General features: G+C 45.0%; 1 protein-coding gene across 5 annotated transcripts in view; it reads left to right on the forward strand.

Moving 5' to 3' along the window:
- The first annotated feature begins 2,887 nt into the window (after positions 1-2,887).
- LOC135101318 (proton channel OtopLc-like) overlaps positions 2,888-20,000 on the forward strand; it is a 70,996-nt gene continuing 53,883 nt past the window's right edge. For 4 of the 5 annotated variants that reach the window (XM_064005131.1, XM_064005132.1, XM_064005133.1 and 1 more), the window contains exon 1: positions 15,052-15,608. In XM_064005131.1, the coding sequence (XP_063861201.1) occupies positions 15,184-15,608 (425 nt within the window). In that variant the 5' untranslated portion in view covers positions 15,052-15,183. Of the gene's footprint in view, positions 3,199-15,051; positions 15,609-20,000 lie in introns of those variants that run through there. The other variant, XM_064005134.1, reaches the window with a different exon arrangement.

Genomic DNA, 20,000 nt, shown 5'->3' on the forward strand with positions numbered 1-20,000 from the left:
CACCACCACCACGAACAACAACAACAACAACAACAACAACTACTACTACTACTACTACTACTACTACTACTACTACTACTACTACTACTACTACTACCTAAGGTGATGGCAGCGTCTAACACATCCGTCAAAGTTCCCCCCGTTGTCCGTGGCCGCAGGAGTCAAGGTGAAGCTAATACTGCTGGCAAGTCACCCTAAGCAACATAACAAACGAGCCATAACGTTAAGAAATGGAAACTCGCAAACCCCGTAAAGCTAAGAAGTTCCATTGTATGGCAGGCCGAGTAGAAGGCAACAGTCGAAACGCTCATTTGAAAACAGTACTTCTGCGTCATCCCATGTTTTCCTCTCACCATCACATTCCATTTGAGTAGGCTATGCTACGCTGGTCTGTCTTTAGCCTTGACAGAAAATAGGAACCACGCTTCATACAATAGTGGTTAAAGAAAGGGGAAAAAAAAAAATGAAAGCAGGCACATATATGAATTGTGAGACACCTGCTGATATATGCAAGGCTGGTTTCAGAGTTATTCCGTATATAATGGGAGTGGGGAATACTGCAGTCACACGAGCTTCTCATGTCAACAGAACACACATGCACCAACTCCAGGCCACCTGTGAACTATCATACATACACCTGTTGCGTTACACTGGTCCCTTCCATTCCTGTGTGTTGTATTGTAGCGCCTCCTATGGGTGAGTACAGATGCTAGGCGCACACATAGACACATAGATCAGCGTTAAAAAGGATGAAGTCAAAGGGCTATTTGTCTCCATAACGCCTCTCATTCACTCTGGATTCCCTCTCATCACTCTCCGCCACTGCATGTACTTGATGGGTCTCTCAAACGTCACATCTGTGCCACACGCCTCCTATAAGCGATGCTGCAAACATGCATCACTATATTGCTATGAGAGTTAAGGCCTATCAAAAATCACCTGGACTTTGGTGATTACTTGTTTGACCGGTAACGAAACGAAAAAAAAAGAAAGAAAAGAAAAGAAACATACTACCATGACAAGTGGCGGTAGCCCAGGCGAAGTCATCTCTCATGGTGCATTCATCCTGCTTTCATCATAGCACTTCCATGACGCAACAAGGCCTGGGCATCCCAATAACCACGCTTTTCACGCGGCCAGCTGCACAATTCTTTTTTTTCTTTCCTTCTTTTATGTGAGTGGGACTCTAACTAAGAGCTTTAAAAAGTAGAAAAGAAAAAAAAGGGCCCACTGGTGATGACAGTCCATAAAGAATAGACCCAGAATAATTGATAAAAGATTAAAGTTTTTTTTTTTCTTTTGTATACCAAGTAGCGTAAAGGAAGTATATGAAAGGATCCATTTTTCTTGTGTGTGCAAAATACAAGATAGCTCGTTCCAGACATTGGCTATGCTAAATCCACAGTAAGTTAACATTTGCCAGTCGCTGTCAAACCTCGCCAAGCACCACTTATACTTATCTATTGCAAACAAACGCCATCAAAGGTTCCTACACTCGTATTGTTCACAGAAATGATGACATATGTATTCTTCGTGGTGAAACTCTTTTTGTCATCACGGTATTCATGTTTTCGTCTTACATATTACTTCTATGCAGTCTGTCAGTCAGTCAGTCAAGCAAGCAGGCAGTCAGGAGGGCGGGATGTCATGATTCAGCGTAGGCTTTGAGCCGTGCTGGGGTGCGTCACAACCTGCCATTTTTCTTTCTTTCTTTCTTTCTTTCTTTTTTTTTTTCTTGCTGGCTTTGTATCAGTAAAGCAGATACGAGTACATACAGTTTGATCAAACTAGCCAGAATTCTGTTTTCAAAATGCGTCTTAAGTAATCTTTTCTTTACTGGATTTAGGTATCATACTACTACTAATCAGTACTTACTGTAATATTCTATCCGGGAAAAGGACGATGGCAAGGTTGTCAGAACATGAAAAGCCATAACCACCATTAATGAACATCTTGATTGCGTGCGAGCGACAGCCGGGATTAGGGAGAGACGGCTTTCTTCTTCCCTCCTTCCGCCAGTGAATGAGTGAGTTGTGTGCTGGGTTCCCCCTCAGGCGACAACATGACCCTGGGGATGGTGATTGTCACGGCTCAACACACACACACACACACACACACACACACACACACACACACTATATATATATATATATATATATATATATATATATATATATATATATATATATATATATATATATATATATATATATATATATATATATATATATATATACATACTAGTTCCTGCATATGTCAAACCTTGTAATATAAATCAGAGAATTGCTGCTTGCCATTCCATCTGTGACGGCTTTTATTTATTTATTTTTTTTAATGATATTGTGATTATTTTGGCTTTTATTAAAGTTAATGATGTGTCAATGTGTGTGTGTGTGTGTGTGTGTGTGTGTGTTTGTGTGATTCCTGAGTGACATTATTATGACATGGTCACCGAACTTTTCGTTTTTATCCAGAAAATTAATTCTTTAATAGAAAACAATTTTGTGTACGTGGAAATATTTCATTTTATTTTCTCACATACTCTTCAGCAAGCAAATCTGTATGTAGTTTTTTTTTTTTTTTTTTTTTTTTTTACCAATATCCCTTCGTTTACATTCCCGAGAGTGAAGTGGAACTTACAGAAAGTGAAAGTAGGGAAACCTAACTGGTAATGTACAATATCAGCCGTAAAGAAGATATATTGCTGTGTCTTCCTTGGTCAGAGAGAGAGAGAGAGAGGAGAGAGAGAGAGAGAGAGAGAATGACCACCGACCCTTGGCGGCAGATGGCAGCACGGGACCAAGGGCGGCAGCATCTTGTGTTGTTTACATCCCCACGCGAGACGTTTGAACCCGAGCCGGGCACATGGAGGTGTCATTGAGCCCGGTAACAGTGAGGCAGGATGGCTAGCACTCTGGATACCGACAGTAACAGTTCTAACTTAAGCCTAAAGCTACGGACAGGATCGAGTGACTCGCGAGACTCATTCTATTTAGACTTGGATCGAGGTATAGACTCAGATATAGAGGAGCTGTCTGGCGGACGCTCCGGGCCAGTGGGATATGATCATGTGTCTAAAGTGGAGGGCGGAGTGGACGTGGTTGTGCTGGAAGTGGTGGAAGGAGTGGAGAGTGGACCAGCGGAGGTAACCAGTGATTCGTCGACTCAACTACAAGAGAGAAAACTTCTTGTACAAAGGTTCGGGTGAAGGATGTAATGGTATTATTAACTCTAAGACTCTTTTGGTTGTTATTATAGTGTATTCTTCTCTTTTTATTTATCAATCCATTTATTTTATTCATGTGCCTGCGATATTACACTACTGCTGCTACTGCTGCTGCTGCTGCTGCTGCTGCTGCTGCTACTGCTACTGCTACTGCTACTGCTGCTGCTGCTGCTACTACTACTACTACTGCTACTACTACTACTACTACTACGAACCATTTATCAACACCCATTATTATTAATTAATCCTTCCACTTAATACTATATGATGTGCTTGAGTAAAGGGCGGGAGAGAGGGCTGGCGGGAGCAAGGGAGAGAGAGAGAGAGAGAGAGGGAAGTAGGGGTCGATCCTTGGTGGTCGCTGTGGGATCGGGGATGGTGGGGGAGGAATGCGTGTGACCCTCATGTTCTTGCTGGCCTCAGTGAATAACCCTCTGTTCTCTCTCTCTCTCTCTCTCTCTCTCTCTCTCTCTCTCTCTCTCTCTCTCTCTCTCTCTCTCTCTCTCTCTCTCTCTCTCTCTCACACACACAAACATACACACGCACATCGACTCTCGTCCTTTCAGCGCCCTTTCAGCGCTGCCTTTACTGAATGAACGAGCCTACAGAATGGAGACTGGAGAGGGAAAAAAGATCTTCCCAGCCACCCTCCCGGCATCTCCGCTGGTGGTAGGGAGGAAAATAAAAGTTCCTCGCATCCTTAATTTTTCTGACCAATTTTTCTCTCATCTGTAGTTTCATCGAATTCTACAGTTTAATTCCTCCTGTTTTCATAAATTCAATATATCATTCCAATCTCATTCAGGAAAGCGAAAGAAGAGATTACTTCTGACTCCCCCTCCCTCAGGAAATCAGTAACTGGTGTCGTGAAGTGTCATGTTGCGAGGGTTGAGTTGCCAGGGATTCTTTTTGTTACCACCATCAGTACTGTTACTGTTGATGGTTATGATTATATTAGCTGACTCGACTTGTATCTTAGTAATAGAGCTCGTCACTTAGCAGGTGTTTCAAGGACGGGGATGGATAGGAGAGCTTGCTTCGCTTCACACCTTGCTTGATCTCTCTCTCTCTCTCTCTCTCTCTCTCTCTCTCTCTCTCTCTCTCTCTCTCTTGTAAACACGATCGCTACATAAGGGAAGCAGTGACGGTCGAGTTCACTTCAAAAACCCTGACCTTGTTACGAATATTACTATGATGTTTGTGTGCATGTGTGTTTGCTGCTCACTCTGAAGCGAAAGAATGTTATATAAAAAATTATATATATATATATATATATATATATATATATATATATATATATATATATATATATATATATATATATATATATATATATATATATATATATATACTCTCATTAGTTTCTTAAGCTGTAGTACCTTTTTTTTTATTCACGCAAGTTTTCAACCTTTAGAATAAAAGTTAACAGGAAAGTAGCCAAACACCCAAGCAATTCCTTTCCTTACTTTAATAGAGGACGTCATGTGACGGCAAACACTGGTTGGTTCAAAGAATCCATGTTAGATTACTTAGTGTATATCTTTCTCATTAGTTTCTTGTAATACGACATTCCATGTTATTATTTTAATTAGTTTCTTATAATGCAACCTTGCACGCTTGAGGGAAAGACTTTAAATTACTTCCTTCCCTCCCTTCGTCCGTATTTTGCCACAGACAGGCAAGCTTTATTCTGTGGTCTGAGAATGATAAATTGAATGATAAAGAACATTAATGCAAATATGTTTCTTTCACTGATTGAAGAAAGGCAGATAGACGCGATCCAGAGCTATATTGCAGTTGCATTGAGGATGGACGAACCACAGAAAACGGATCTTACGGTTATTAGAGAAAACATTTCCTTGTTCATTCGCGCACACTCAAGAAAGCAACGTAATATTTATCTAAAGTTCTAAACGTCCACGCGCCAGAATTTAAGTAAAACACACGGTCACACACACGCGCGCAAAAAAATCAGCCTTTCAAAGAGCATATGATACCAAAAGAAACCGAATATGTTCTAGAAAAGAAAAAAAAATATATAATGAAGCAGTATTAGAAGACAGAACACAACATCGAGCTTGACTCAGTCCCGCTAAAATACAATTTGGTCAACACAAACAGATCACGAAACTATTCCTGCCGCTGTCAGTGAGCAGAGAAGGGAATCTCACACTGGTATTTTAGATGTATGGATGGGGATGATACGTGGAAACAGATAGGCATATTTTATACAGGGACTGCCTCGTGTAGGTCTGATGGGTTCTTGCAGCTTCCTTCATGTTCTTATGTTCTGAAGTATCTATAACTGTACGTATAGCCTAAGCTGGATGTGGTAGGGTGCTCCACGAAACTATCCCTTTGCATCATAGGGGCCGACGAGGCTACGAGCGTGAATGATGTGTGTATAATGGTGTGTGGTGTTTTGCTTGGGCCATCCTCGTGCGACTGCCGGCCTGTGGTATATAGATAGACGTATAGCGAAACGGATCACTACTTCGTCCTCTGCTAAACTGTAAATTCGGGAACACAGATACAGAAACTCGTAATATTCTTTTGCACCTGAGTTGTTTATGTGTACAGTTGGCGGAGTAAGGGATGGAATGCGACGCCCAGCCTTTCTACATCATGGAAACACTACACATTGATCTGAAGGCATGATTAATTCGCTACGAGAGGCGCCCTTCGTTTGGGTAAGCTCGTGTCAGACCGTCTCGGCAGCTTGGCTTTTCCCGACACGTTATTAATGAGGGAGTAAATGATCACCAAAGCCACAGTGATTCTTTTAGTCGGCCGTAACTTAAGTGGGACTACAACGTGTTTGCTAAGCTTGTGCCCTGCCTCTTATTGCACCTTGTTTATTATTATTATTATTATTAATTATTATTATTATTATGTTCCTCCTTTTCATCATGATCATCATCAAAATTATTATTATTTTAAAGGGGTACTTGATTCAAGAGAGAAATCCATACACACACACACACACACACACACACACACACACACCAAAGATTTACCATATCATGTTTGGCAGCATCTCCCATGAAATAAAAATAAATAAATCTAAAAGGTGGGTAAGGGAGGCTGGTCTGAAGTCACATTAATCTTCCTGTGTTCCCAAGACGGTTGCACGGACACTGTTTGCGTACACACACTCACGTCAATCCTAGACTATCCTTATTCCACATTAGTACATGATATTTTTCGTTAGAGTGTGAATGACAAGAGCGGAAAGTAAAAGAACTGTATGTATGTATGTGCACCGCTGTGTGTGTGTGTGTGTGTGTGTGTATGTTTAGGCAGGATGAGGTTGATTATGCTGTGGGATGATGGTAGAGGCAGGTGTGCGTGTGTGTGTGTGTGTGTGTGCGTGTGTGTGTGTGTGTGTGTGTTTGGTGGGGGTGGGGAGGAGAGGAGAGGCAGGTAGGAGTAGGAGGAACAGGAGGAGGAGGAGGGGAAGGGACATTAGAATAGAACATAGGAGGCACTTCAGGACACCTCACCCACTGCCCTCTACTACCACCATCATCACCCGGACACACACACACACACACAGGGGTCGGGGATGCAGCAGGCTGGTGACTCGCTCGGTGCTGGGATCACTGGCTGGCTTGGCGTGGCGCAGAGCTCGTGAGTGTGAGTGCTGAAATATTACACATCTTGACACACATCACTGCAGTAGCACGTGGTCTGACTCGAACCAGAAGAACTGTGCACGTGAAGCTAAAAGGGTCGTTATTTACAAATGTTTCGTCAAGATAAGACTACTTTTAACAGTCTCTCGTGGAAGTTACTGTTTCCAAGGGTGGTTTCGTGATTCTAGTGGCAGTGTAAAAAGGAAATTATAATAATATTTTCACAGGTTTCGTCGAGGTAAAACATCTCTCATGAATCTCTAGTGAAAGTTACTATTTCCAGGGGATGTTTTCGTGATTGCAGTGTGATAGTTTAACAAGGAGCCTGCATTATCACTGGAGAAAGGTTATACTTTTCCATATTTTGAAAAGCTTCGTCGAGGTAAGACATGTTTTAACAGTCTCTAGTGGAAGTTCTGTTTCCAAGGGTGTTTTCATGGTTTTAGTGATAGTTTAACAAGGATTCTGCGCCATCATCAGGAAAAATCACCTCTGACAACTTGATCAGTAATCTTTGCGGTCTTTTAAACTAGTCCTGATGTGAGAAAAAAACTTTTCAAAGTCCTGGTCCTAATCTCTTACCGTGTCGAGAGTGATAAACGCCAGCTTTGTTACCTTACGAGAGCGTAGCGTCAGGTATATATTTCATTAGGACAGATCCCTAGAGTTGATTACAAATCTTGGTGGAGAGGCGTGGTGGTGTGTTTTAAGTTAAGCCTCAAGTTCACTGCCCGGTGCTTCGGTGGATGCTCGTTCATAGGCTAGTCTGTGTAAGGCCTGTGTAGTTCAGTCCTCATGATAGGTTAACGTGTGGGGGAATAAGTGGTGGTTCACTTTACTTAATCACTCGCCTGTTTCACTGTGGAGAACGAAAGTGATACAAAGTGATGTACCAAGGTACATCACTTTGTAACACGATTTTTGTCTTTGACAAGCAAGTGTTATTTTCCAACTCTTTTCATTGCAAAATAATAGAAAATGTCCATTATTGCTGTCAAACTTGGCTTTTAGGATGATTTTTGTCCCAAATAGCTAAATTTCACCATTTTTCCAGATGCTGTCACAGAGAACCTCTTTGCTTTTGTCTTGATGAACTGACCACATATGTAGTAGAATGCATCTGGAGAATGATTGCAGCCTTTTGATGCCATTTCACCTCTTGTGATGTGTCTTCTCAGGCAGCCAAAGCAGAACTGATCGGTGGTCTGCAAGTTCTACTTTTATACTGTCAAGCAGTACTCTAGAATATTCTTACTCTTTCTAGAATGTGTTCCAGAATGTTCTCAATCTTTCTAGAATATTCTTGAACCTACTTTAGATTACTCTGAATTATTCTAGAAAATTTTTGTAGATTCTAGAAAATTCTTGATACTTCTACATATTTCTACTGTATTCCAGAAAATTCTAGAATATTATGGAAATGTTTATATTGAACAGAATGTCCTAACATGTTCTAGAAACTTCTAAAAGTGTCTGGTAGAACATTCTGGAAGATTTGAGATTTCTGAAATGTAAGCAAATTCTTCTATATATATATATATATATATATATATATATATATATATATATATATATATATATATATATATATATATATATATATATATATATATATGAGAAATTTCTTGCTAGATCTGGTCAGTTCTAGAATGATCTTATTAAAATTAAAAATCTTTAGAACACTTTATATTCTTTCTTTCATTGTTCTAACTTATCTGCAACATTTCAAAAGCAATTAGATAAGCAATTGAGATTTTGCAAAGATCTTTACCTGACATGAAAAATAGAAGTAACCCACACTATAATGAAATAAGGCAAAAATGTAAATTCATTGTTCTAACCACAAAAGGAAAGGTTTAGGATCAAACTAACTTTTTTTGCTGTTTTGTTTAAATAGAAATAACAGAAAAATTATGGTTTGGGGCCAAGGACAAGACAAAAGTGAAATTTTGTTACATAATGCTATTTACCTAACAACTGGTATGTAGATCGTCCTGAGTGATTAATGTAGCCATTGCGATGATGATACCGTATATGTAACAATAAAATAACCAGTGTTAATTGCCAAGAAATACAGTTTCGTCTGCCAGAGTGAAAGGGGCGTGCTTCTCTTATGATACTGAATGTCATTCTTTCCTCCTTCAAACAAGTACACTGAGTTCAGGATGAGAATTACATTATGTAACAGCCGGGCACGTGTCCCTTACACTACTTTGCCCGAGGCAGTTACTCACGAGGCTGCAAACACGGCACATTACAGAATTAGGGCAAGTGAATGCACGAATGAAGTAATATGGAGCAAGTACAGCACTAGTCCTGATGGGGAAGACCTCTGACCTTTGCTGTTCGTAACTTTGCTGCTCCTAATGACGCTACAGTAAGAGGAGTTAGAGGAGTGTGGTGGTGAGAGGAAACACGAGACGGGGCGGAAGCAATATGAAAAAGGCAATAATCGAAACGTTAGAAATGCACACTCGTATTCTAAAGCATTTCGATCTTTCCTTCAAGTCAATTTCAAATGCCACAGAGATGATGATCAGTCAGGTTCTTTCTTCCCCTCGTGAAAGTGCTGAATCCTTGTTAAACTATTGGCGGGCATTACATTCGTGATGGTGACGCAATACAGTAGTATTCTATGGTTTACATAAGACTTAGTGCTTCCACCAGTAATAATGGTAATGGAGGGAAGTGGTGATGATTGAGTACTTCATTCCTCATTCATCATCCCGCGTTCCCTTTACCCTCTACCTCCAACTTGTCACAATGTTCTCTTAAAAAAAATAATAACAACAACAACAACAATAATAACAAACACCCCGCCAATTACTGACAAAAGTACCGGAAACAAGGAAGGATTCTGATTGGTCCTCGTCCTAGTTATTTATAATTGTCCTCAAACGTATAATTTTTTTTTTTTTTCCGGGAACAATAGCACTTTATTTGCTTACGTAGATCCTGTAGTTTATGCGAACAGCCTCGTTAGCTCTAATAGGCATAATTCTTGTTGTTTGCTTTTTTCCATTCTTTTGTATTCTCTTCCTCCTCTTCCTACTCCTCCTCGTCTTCGTCTTTACGGGTCTTGCATTTCTTGCTAAAGATTACTAATTAGTGTAGCTTATCACAAACAGCCTTGTAAGGACCAAAATATTTGGTGCTAATTGTGCTTCCTTTGTGTTGTTTTTTTTTTTTTTTTTTTCTCTCTCTCTCTCCCTCTCTCTCTTCCTCCTCCTCCTCTATACGTAACAACACATTACCATAACAACAAGCAATTACATCCTCCTCTCACAAATAGTAATAGCCGTATAGATTACACCTTCCATCTCTTCCTTTATACAGTAATTACCTCCTTTCCACTTGAGTTACTATTTAGCATCGTGTTGATGAGGGTTTCGGCGCCTCACCTCGATTGGCTTCATCAGGGAATGGTTGATGATATCTGATTTTCCAAGAGTTTCTTTATATTAAAAATGGGGAAAAGAAAAAAAACCCACCCGTGACGACCCGACGAATCGTTCTTGTGGCCTTTGAAAATAAACCTGATGAGAGAACAGAGTGTTTAAGAATACGAACCTTAGTTTGCCTAGTAAGCACTCAAGGGTTTGTTTTTATTCATTGTTATCTAAATTCATCATTATCTTATAGGTATATGATTATCTTGAAAGACCGCACTCATGATTCATTGTATTCTTATGACCATCATTTTCCTTTGTCGACACATAAACTTGATTAAACTACTACTGCGACCATGAAAAACACTCCTGAAAACTCCGGTGACTTCCACAGCAGCCTTTTAGAAGTGGTCCAGTTATACCCTCACCTAGTGACCCAATTGAAGGGAAGCCGCTGTCACACATGAGAAATCGTATTCTTATGGGCGTTATTCCCCTTTATTCACACATACACTTTATTAAGCTGCCAGTCACGAAGACACGCCTGAAAACTCAATGCACTGCGTCCCACTACAGCTTGTTTGAAGAAGTCGAGTCACAGCCTTCCCTGCTCGTCACGAAGATAATCATTTATGTTCTTATGGGCGTTATTTCCCCTTGTTGACACGTAAACCTTACTAAACTATTACAGTCATGAAAAAAAAAACTCCCTCAAAATTTCGATGACTTCCACTACAGCTAGAAGTTGGCGAGTCCCACCCTTCCTTGCCTGTCACGAAGATGATCAGTTGTGTTCTTATGGGCGTTATTTCCTATTGTTGACACGTAAACCTTACTAATCTATCACTACAATCATGAAAACACTCCTGGGAATTCCACTGCCTTCCACTACACTGTCTGTCACAATGATTGTCAATTGTGATAAATTATCTTTTTTTTTTTATTCGTTATTTCCAGCTGTTGATACGTAATAAACAATATTGAACTATCACGGTCATGAAAACACTTCAATGCCTTCCATTACAGCCTGTTCAAAGTAGCGAGTCCCGCCCTGCCCCAGTTCAAGGGAAGCTGCTGTCACACAGATGATAAATTGTAATCTTATAGGAGTTATATCTCCTTGTTGACACGTAAACCTGATTATACTATCGCAGCCATGAAAACACATGACTGCCATGCATTAGTACAGACTGTTCGAAGTAGCAAGTCCCGCCCTGCCCCAGTTCAAGGGAAGCCGCTGTCACACACTTCGCACGTGCACCACTCACTTAACAGGCAAGGAGGGAGAGGCGTTCCTTCTGCCACTGCAAATAATGAAAGACATAAATATAAAAGTGGGTGCGACCAGAGGCAGGAAGGGGCCATGGAGAGGCGTCGTCCTTGGAGCGACTCAACCACCACCACCATCACCGCTGCCTCCTCCTCCTCCACGTCCTGCATGTTACGGGTTACGTCACGCGGCGCTCAGCTGGTGGCGGTGGTAGTGGTGGTGGTGGCTTGTGTGTGTGTGTGTGTGATGGTTATTGGTGTAAAGTAAATCACATATTGCATTTTTATATGCACTAACAAAATAACTGACTGACTAAGAAACTAACTAACCAACTAACTAACTGATGAACGAGCTGACAAAGTAACGACCTAACTCACTCACTCACTCACTCACTCACTCACCTACTAATTAACTAACTGTGGTTTCTGCTGGTGTTGCAAAGGATTACAAAGAATAACAAAACACCTATTTATTATCATTATTTCTTTCTCTCTCCCCACCACCACCACCATCACCACCACCACCACGACGACCTCCTCCTCCTCCTCCTCCTCCTCCTCCTCCTCCTCCTCTTCCTCCTCCTCTTTATGTTCACATCGTACGGGTAAAAACTCAGTCTAAAACTCTAAATGGACGAGGGAGGTGGGACAGCACACACAAAGCAGTGCCCTGCAACACAATGAGGAGCCTCAGAGGTGAAGCGTGGGAGTCGTGGCCGTGTTGTGGCTTGCGGTACTCTGCGCGCCTGCGAGCTGAGTGACGCCTCGAACCATCCACGCCAGTTGTACTCAGACAATCAATCAACACTCAATCAATGAGTTGCTAGCTCAGTCCACTAAGTCAGTCAGTCAGAGGTAGGGTGGGTCATGTTGTCAGTCAGTAAAGCAGTGGTGAGTGGGATCATTTAGTCAGTCAGGCAGTCGATCACGGATTTATTTATTCTCTCTCTCTCTCTCTCTCTCTCTCTCTCTCTCTCTCTCTCTCTCTCTCTCTCTCTCTCTCTCTCTCTCTCTCTCTCTCTCTCTCGAAAAATTATTCAGATCCTACTTCACTTTGGAACTTCAGAGAGAGAGAGAGAGAGAGAGAGAGAGAGAGAGAGAGAGAGAGAGAGAACGAGTGGCGGAAATGGAGATATGAGGAAAAGGGGGAGAGATAGATGAGGGAGATAAGGGGGTGTAGTATGAGGTAAGGGAGGAGGAGGAGGAGGAGGAAAGGGAAGGAGGGAGGTATGGAGGAAGGGGAGGGGAAGGGGGGAGGGTCATTAATGTAGGTTGAAGAGGAAATGGTACTTGTCTCATTCTGTGAGAGGGAGTGGGGGAGGGAGGGGGAGGGAGACAGCTGACCCCCTACACTGGCCTCATCATCCCCTCACCTCTCACCCCTCACACCTGTCCACACCCTCACACCTCATCCTTCCTCATCCCTCATTCCCCTCACACCTGTCTGTCTTCCTTCCCACACCTCTCTCTCTCTCTCTCTCTCTCTCTCTCTCTCTCTCTCTCTCTCTCACACCTGTTTCTCTCTTCCCCTCACCTGTCTCTCTTCTCTCTCTCTCTCTCTCTCTCTCTCTCTCTCTCTCTCTCTCTCTCTCTCTCTCTCTCTCTCTCTCTCTCTCTCTCTCTCTTGTTTATCTTCCTTTCAGACCCTTCTCTCATCTGTCCCTCTCTGCTCCCCCCATCCCACCGCCACCATCTCACAACACGGATTAACTTAGTGGGAAGAGAAAAAGAAGAACTTGTGATGAAAGTAGGAAGGAAAATTCAGTGTTATTAACGAGTGTATGCATGCTGGGAGGGAGGGTTGTTGTTAGTGTCTTCCATGGTGGACAGTGGACAGTTGCCAGTCATCACGCCGGGCTGAGATGTTTGGCGTGTGGTGTGTGGCGTGAGGCTGTAGCCCTCCCTATAACTCGACACGATGAAATTACTCTGCTCTATATTGATTGTTCTCTACAAACACTACAGGGTAAATCTTCAGAATCACGCCCCTCTGTCTTGCTCGTGAACTATTACTGCTGCTGCTGCTGCTGCTGCTGCTGCTGCTGCTGCTGCTGCTGCTGCTGCTGCTACTACTACTACTACTACTACTACTACTACTACTACTACTACTACTACTACTACTACTACTATCTCCACCATTACTAATATATGTAGGTATTTTAACGTATTTTTGTATTTTGCAGGTGAGTAAGTGAGTGAAGCATTAAGCCGTCTACACGTGACAACGCCTGTACACCGCTCTCGCCACACCTCCCAGGCATCCTCCTTCGTCGCCCTCTCACCTCCTCCCCGCACCCCCATCACCTTCATCCTGACGCCGCACACCGTCCACTGTGCTCCCACAGCCTGCGCGCTGGCACGTGGCCTCGCCTACCACGCGCCCTGCCTGCTCTGTTGCCGCATAGCGACCTGGCGCCCCTCGCGTAAAGCAGTAACCGGTGCCAGCCGCTGCCATGGCGGACTCCTCGACTGCGGAAGAAGTAAACAGCCCCTTTGAGCGGAGTGGGCGGCAAGAAAGCCCTGCTCCCCGCGAATGGGAGTCACGCGACGGAGAATCCAATGTTATGGACTACGTGGGCGCCTCGAGTGCCGCCCCGCAGGTTGTGGTGGAGCCCAGCACGCCGCCCTCACCTGCCACAGCCACAGCGCCGCCGCGGCCCAGCCCCAGCCCCAGTCCCGCCCCTGAGGCAGATCTTCCCCCGTCCTACGACTCCCTCCTGGTAACCAACAAACGACCCTCGCAGCGACGCTCGCTGTCCGGGCCGCCGCCTTCCTACGCCTCCACCTACCGCATGGAGCGGAAGATTTCCGGCCCGGCAGGAGAGCCAGGAGGGGAGGCCGAGGCTTCCCCAGCACGCAGGATGAGGAAGAAGCCTTGCGTCACTCTCAACATAGAGGAGGCGTTTGGTGCCTCACGAGACACTTGGTGCAGCCTCGCCTCAGTCAGGGCCCCGTCGCCGGCTCCGAGCCTCCAGCAGCAGGAGGGAGAGGTGAACGAGTTTAGGAGCAGCGGCGGCAAGAATGTTTTCTTCTACGTGCAGGACGAGACAGAGGAGGCGTCCGCGGCCAGAGGCTGCGACAACCTGGGCTTCGTGCCGGACGAGGAGGATGGAGGCCAGACGGAAGATTTCGCCGCTGCGTCAGACACCAAACGCACGACCTCTCACGCGCCCGAGCCAGCGAGTGCTCCAACGCTCACCAAGACCCCAGCCACACCCACCCCGGCGCGGCGGAGCTCCAACCCCGAGTGCCTGGCGGTGCCCCGCGAGGAAATGGTCCGCTCGCAGAGTTTCGGAACCGAGCTGGACGAAGCGGTGGCACAGCCCACTCTCAGGAAGCGAAGCACTTCACGCGGCCGCCCCGACACCGGCCCCTCGGATTCCCTGGCGGAGTCTGCGAACAGGGACACTTCCCTCACTCCCGCCAGTAGTGACCGGACGCAGCGCCAAGTGGCGCACCTGCAGACTGGCAGCGACGGTGTCAGTCCAAGTCTGTTGCGGAAGATCTTCAGCAGTCCCTTCCTGGGCCTGTCCCGCACGCCCTCCATCAAGTCCTGCAGGTCAACCCGCGGCAGCGAGGAGCACGGCAGGCACCGCAGCGGCGGCCAGTACGCGCGGCCTCCCCAGGGGCCTCCAGCGTGCGGGAGGACCACCACCGCCACTACATGGTGCAGCACCACCTCTACCGCAACAGTCGCCGCAACGTGCAGGAAAAACTGCACCGTCAGCTCAGCGAATGCGACTGTAACCACCCCCACCACCTGCACGGGCGTCACCACCACGACTCCGCGGACCACCACCACCACCACCACCACCACGGGAGTTCCGGCCGCGGCCACCACCATCACCGGTCACAGTCCACGCGCAGCTCGGCGCGCCCTCGTCACGAGCCGCTGCGGCGCCACAACACATACGGCCACGAGCACTACCTCAAGATCAGGCAAGAGCTGGAGGAGCGCCAGGAGGCGGACTCCCTGGAGGCCTCGGCGGGGCGGGAGGAGGAGGAAGAGCAGGGGGAGGAAGAACACTCGGCCGTTCGGAGGGTGTCACACTACAGGCAGGAGGAAAAGGGACTCACCGACGTAGAGAGGTACGTGTGTGTGTGTGTGTGTGTGTGTGTGTGTGTGTGTGTGTGTGTGTGTGCGTGTGTGTGTGTGATTCACCTACGGTCGTCTGCTGGTCACCCAGCCACCCGTTACCCTACGGAAAGAGCTCAGAGCTCATAGTGACCGATCTTTGGGTAGGATTGAGACCACTTACACACCACACACCGGGACAGCGAGTTCACAACCCCTCGGGATACACATTAAGAGGCTCCCCCATTTGCCTCGCCGCGCCCTGGATTCGAACCCGGGCCTTCTTGGTTGTGAGCCAAACGTGTGTGTGTGTGTGTGTGTGTGTGTGTGTGTGTGTAGGTGAGGGTGTGGGTGGGTGGGTGGGGATATATGGGCAAGTAGGTGAGTAGGTATGTGTGTGTGTGAGCATATGGTCGTGTCCATCCACAACTCCCCGGCCAGTGCTGGGCAGGACTTTGCACAACATTATACATGTAAAGCAGACTCCAGGTGTATAATGAATGTGTTTCCTGAGCCACGCACTGGTGCAAGTCAACAACGTGTGAGGGAACAGGATACAGTGGAATGTGAAGCCAAGGTGGCGGTGACCTTAGTGGTGTTCCTCTCTCCTGGTACTTGTCTGAGGGAAAGCGAGGCGGAAGTTGTATTCTAGCATTTACTGTTACATTACTTGCTTCACCACATGAGACCAGCTAAGATGCTGGTAAATAATTTTTTTGGTTTAAGCAAAAGTTGTTCAGGACCATCAGTGACATCCACCACTGAACAGTGTGGCAGCGGTGACGCGCGAGAAACTTTATTTATATAGACATAGTTTAGCTTCGTACAGAATTGAAATGATGACTACGTGGTCTTATTGATTAATTCGTTGTCATGTGTAAGTGACATGACAATGGATTTTTTGTTTTCTCGTGTTAGAGATCGCGGCCAAGGGCATCACAACAGCAACAGTGAAAAATCTCGCGCAGCACTCCACCCCTCACCCGAAAATAAATAAATAAATAAAAAGAAAAAAAATCTATTGAAAAATCTAAAGGGTCGCTTTAATTTTTGAGGAATCTTGATGCTCCTCTTTTGAAACCATTCAATGCGTCGGAAGGAGGAACACGAACAGGAAGAGAGACACGCAAGTGTGAAGACACTAGTCAACTCTCGCACTAATGAGATGAACAGAATAGAGAAAAGAGCAAGTAGAGTCTCGTGCAGCAAGGTCGCGGGAGGTAGGAAACATGCTGTTACTGAATTCAGAAGAGCAATGACCGTAGAAATAACAGAAGATAGCAAGAGAGAATCAAGATGGTCTGTTAGAGGAGAAGGGTGAAAATCTTCTAACACCATCACCCTGCTTAGTGGTCCGTATGAGCTGCACCTCCCTGTATGTACTTGACTTGGTGTTGAATACTTAGCAGGTTGTTGGGAGCTGTTGCATGATTATTCCCGGCAACCTCCTCACGTGCTTGGCTCTCAATAGAAGTGTCCTCCTCATGGTGAGTACACGTGTCTCCTGAACCAGGCCTTCTTCAGGTGCTGGTTGTACTTAACCAGTAGTCTGTAGTCTCTTGGGTCTGTCGTCTTCATTCTTCAGAGAGAGAGAGAGAGAGAGAGAGAGAGAGAGAGAGAGAGAAGGGTGGCGGGAGGGACAATGGTGGGGTATGGTATGGGCGGTTCACTGCTGACGTCAACGCTCCACACCTCACATATTCCACTCACAGGCAGCAGGCAAACATAGGCAGATGAGTTACGCGCAGTAGGTTTGGCGGCCGGCATTATCCACTGCGTCCCCCATGAAGTTACCCTTGCAGGTGGCACATATACAAAGGAGTCAGACTGAGGCACCTATTCTGAGACTCTCTGTGCTTCCATAACAATTCTCAAAGGCCACATAATTTTCCAGGCTTTCTACTTTCTCTCACCCCTATTCTGTCCACCTGCCTAATGCAAGAGTTAACCAGTGTTCACAATCCTTCATCCCATTTATTGGTAAACTCTGGAACTCTCTGCTTGTGTCTGTCTTCCCCCCTACCCATGGATTGAACACTTTCGAGAAGAAGGTTTCAAGGCGCTTCTCATAATTTGTATTTTGGGGGACTGACACCTTCAATGGGCCTTTTTGTTTACCCTTGACCAGTTCTCTTACTTAAAAAAAGGCTTCTCACGGGTATTTTCCCTGCGATCACGGAGAATCCCTGATAAATTTCTATTAGCACCACAAAAACAACCTTGACACCCTGGCAGCCTCACTAGACTAGAGCCTGTTAATGTAAGAGAAACGTGTGAGAATATGGTCCTGAGTGCCAATGGGGTGGAATTGAAAGACTGAAGACCTAGGGAATTGTTGATGTGTTGTCTCGTCAGGCTGGGCACGGATTTCGATTCTGTCTCAAGGCCAAGATGCCGGACGTGTGATCAGATTAGAGACACGGAGAGAGGAGGATGATAACGGGTGGAGCTCAGGAATAAGAAAACACTATAATAAGAAGAAAAATGACAGAGGCCACTAACTTTGATATAATACGTCAACAAACTCGGGAAGTGTGTGAGAATGTCTAGAATTTCAGTGTAATTAAGTAATACACTGATTAAGGAATGCGTGCTTGTGTTGTTTGTGTTTGAGCAAGGCAGTATTTCAGTGTATGTGGTATCCTGAAGGAACACTTGTTTGCTTTGTGTGTTTGTGTTCCAGCAGGGCGGTGTTTTAGTGCATCTTTGCCATATACTAAAGGAATGCGTGTTTGTGTGTTTGTGTCTCTGCAGGGCGGTGTTTCAGTCTAAGCAGTGAAGGAATACTTGTTATTGCGTACGAACAAAGAACAGAAGAACATAAGGGAAGCTGCACGAGGCCAGTATATAAGACTGACCAGCTAGCATCACTATTTATGAATCGATCTGAAAAAAATATCCTTTGTGTGTGTGTGTGTGTGTGTGTGTGTGTGTGTGTGGCGCCTGGTCTTGCAAGTCTGTATTGTCATTCGTGGTGATGAGGGATGCAGTGCGAGGCTTTACATCCATTGGGCAAGACTGTATTGATAGTCTAGTAGTGGTGGTGTAGGACAGGGAGAGAGAGAGAGAGAGAGAGAGAGAGAGAGAGAGAGAGAGAGAGAGAGAGAGAGAGAGAGAGAGGGGGGGCCGATGCTTACCTAAACACCAACCAGGGAGAGGTTTACGTCTGTGTGTGTGTGTGTGTGTGTGTGTGTGGTGAAGGGGAGAGGAAGGTGAATCTGGGACAAGACATTCATTTTCTGTTGTGGCACCAAATCCATTTTTTTCTTTCTTCGTTACTCATTGAAAGGCATTGAGATGTATTGAGTTAATTTCCTATACTCTCTCTCTCTCTCTCTCTCTCTCTCTCTCTCTCTCTCTCTCTCTCTCTCTCTCTCTCTCTCTCTCTCTCTCTCTCTCTCTCTCTCTCTCTCTCTCTCCTGGTACTCATGTTACATAATCGCTCATGTTACATAATCGCTGTTTTACCTTCACATTTCTACCTAACTAATTAACATTTTCTCTCAAAGTATTCTGAGTATTGAGTTTTATCCTTTACCTTCTCTCATCTGCGCATTAACTCCGACTGTGCGGCGCTCGTTGCTTCATCTGTGTAACTCTAGAGGACTTTACCGGACAAAATAAAGCCGCAGACACAAAGCTTTGGATGACTCGATCAGTAATCCTTCCGATCTCTTTGAAATTGAAGTCTAAACCTAAGCTAGAGTATTTGAGTGAGGATAAAAAGGTAAAGCATTCATTCGGGGAAAAAAAAAAGTTGTTATTCCCAAACTTAGCAAACCTCCGTCACGCATACAATCTATATCTAAATTTAGTCTATCATTTCCACTCAAGCTAGCATAAGGAACCCACATCCATAACACACACACACACACAAAAAAAAAAAAAAAAAAAGGACACTGCTACTGCAAAACCCACCAAGCCTCTATCATGGTCATACAAATCCTCATATTCATATTTAAATCTAGCCTCTCATCTCTACCCAAGCATGCACACACATTTCCCAGCTGAGTGCCCGTCCCTCCATATGAATCAACCCCTCCATCTGACGTTATTCTTGGAACTACCCAGCCATGGGGGGAATACGCAATCATTGTGTCCTGTTGTATGTACTGCTGATGCTTGCCAGCTCACGCCCTCCTCCCTACATACAGTGAAGACCAACGAGGGTACGGAGGCAGCGAGCAGACGTTTTTTTCTCCTGGCGCTTGAGTTGGTGTGATGCAGGGTGGGAAGGGTGGATAGGTAGGTAGGTAGATCGATGGGTGGATGGATGGATGGATAGATGGATAAATAGATAAGTAGGTAGGTAGGTAGGTAGAGAGAGAGAGTGAGAGATGAGAGAGAGAGAGAGAGAGAGAGAGAGAGAGAGAGAGAGAGAGAGATAAAAGATACGTACATACATA

The sequence above is a fragment of the Scylla paramamosain genome, chromosome 6 (assembly GCF_035594125.1).
Source record: "Scylla paramamosain isolate STU-SP2022 chromosome 6, ASM3559412v1, whole genome shotgun sequence".
Taxonomy (NCBI): domain Eukaryota; kingdom Metazoa; phylum Arthropoda; class Malacostraca; order Decapoda; family Portunidae; genus Scylla; species Scylla paramamosain.